Source organism: Cystoisospora suis (assembly GCF_002600585.1).
Source record: "Cystoisospora suis strain Wien I chromosome Unknown contig_526, whole genome shotgun sequence".
In the NCBI taxonomy this organism is placed as follows: domain Eukaryota; phylum Apicomplexa; class Conoidasida; order Eucoccidiorida; family Sarcocystidae; genus Cystoisospora; species Cystoisospora suis.
In genome coordinates this window covers 14,200-14,431 of record NW_027153327.1, presented here as the reverse complement: position 1 = coordinate 14,431, position 232 = coordinate 14,200, and the positions used below count along the sequence as shown (strand labels likewise).

The 232-nt window shown below is 46.6% G+C and overlaps 1 protein-coding gene across 1 annotated transcript in view; it reads right to left on the bottom strand.

The window, feature by feature from the left end:
• Positions 1 to 232, bottom strand: part of CSUI_001334 (alpha beta) — an 8,213-nt gene that overhangs the window by 3,733 nt on the left and 4,248 nt on the right. Inside the window, exon 3 of the mRNA XM_068061540.1 lies at positions 71 to 199. Within this exon, the coding sequence (XP_067926485.1) occupies positions 71 to 199 (129 nt within the window). The remainder of the gene's footprint in view (positions 1 to 70; positions 200 to 232) is intronic.

Here is a 232-nt window from a genome sequence, read left to right as displayed (position 1 = left end):
CTTATGCTTGATGGCCCTTCACTTGAAACACAGAGGTGAAGGGGGAAGAGCAGCAGGCTTTTTGACTTACCTAAAGAACGTCCATAAGCGACGATTGAAGTGGGGGGAATTCCAAGCTGTGTGGTAGCATACTCATAAGCTGCTTCGATAGAATCGTACACACCCTGCTCTGATGGCCTCCCTGTACTTCGGCCATACCCTGCAAAAAAACAGGATAGATAGATTAAAGATA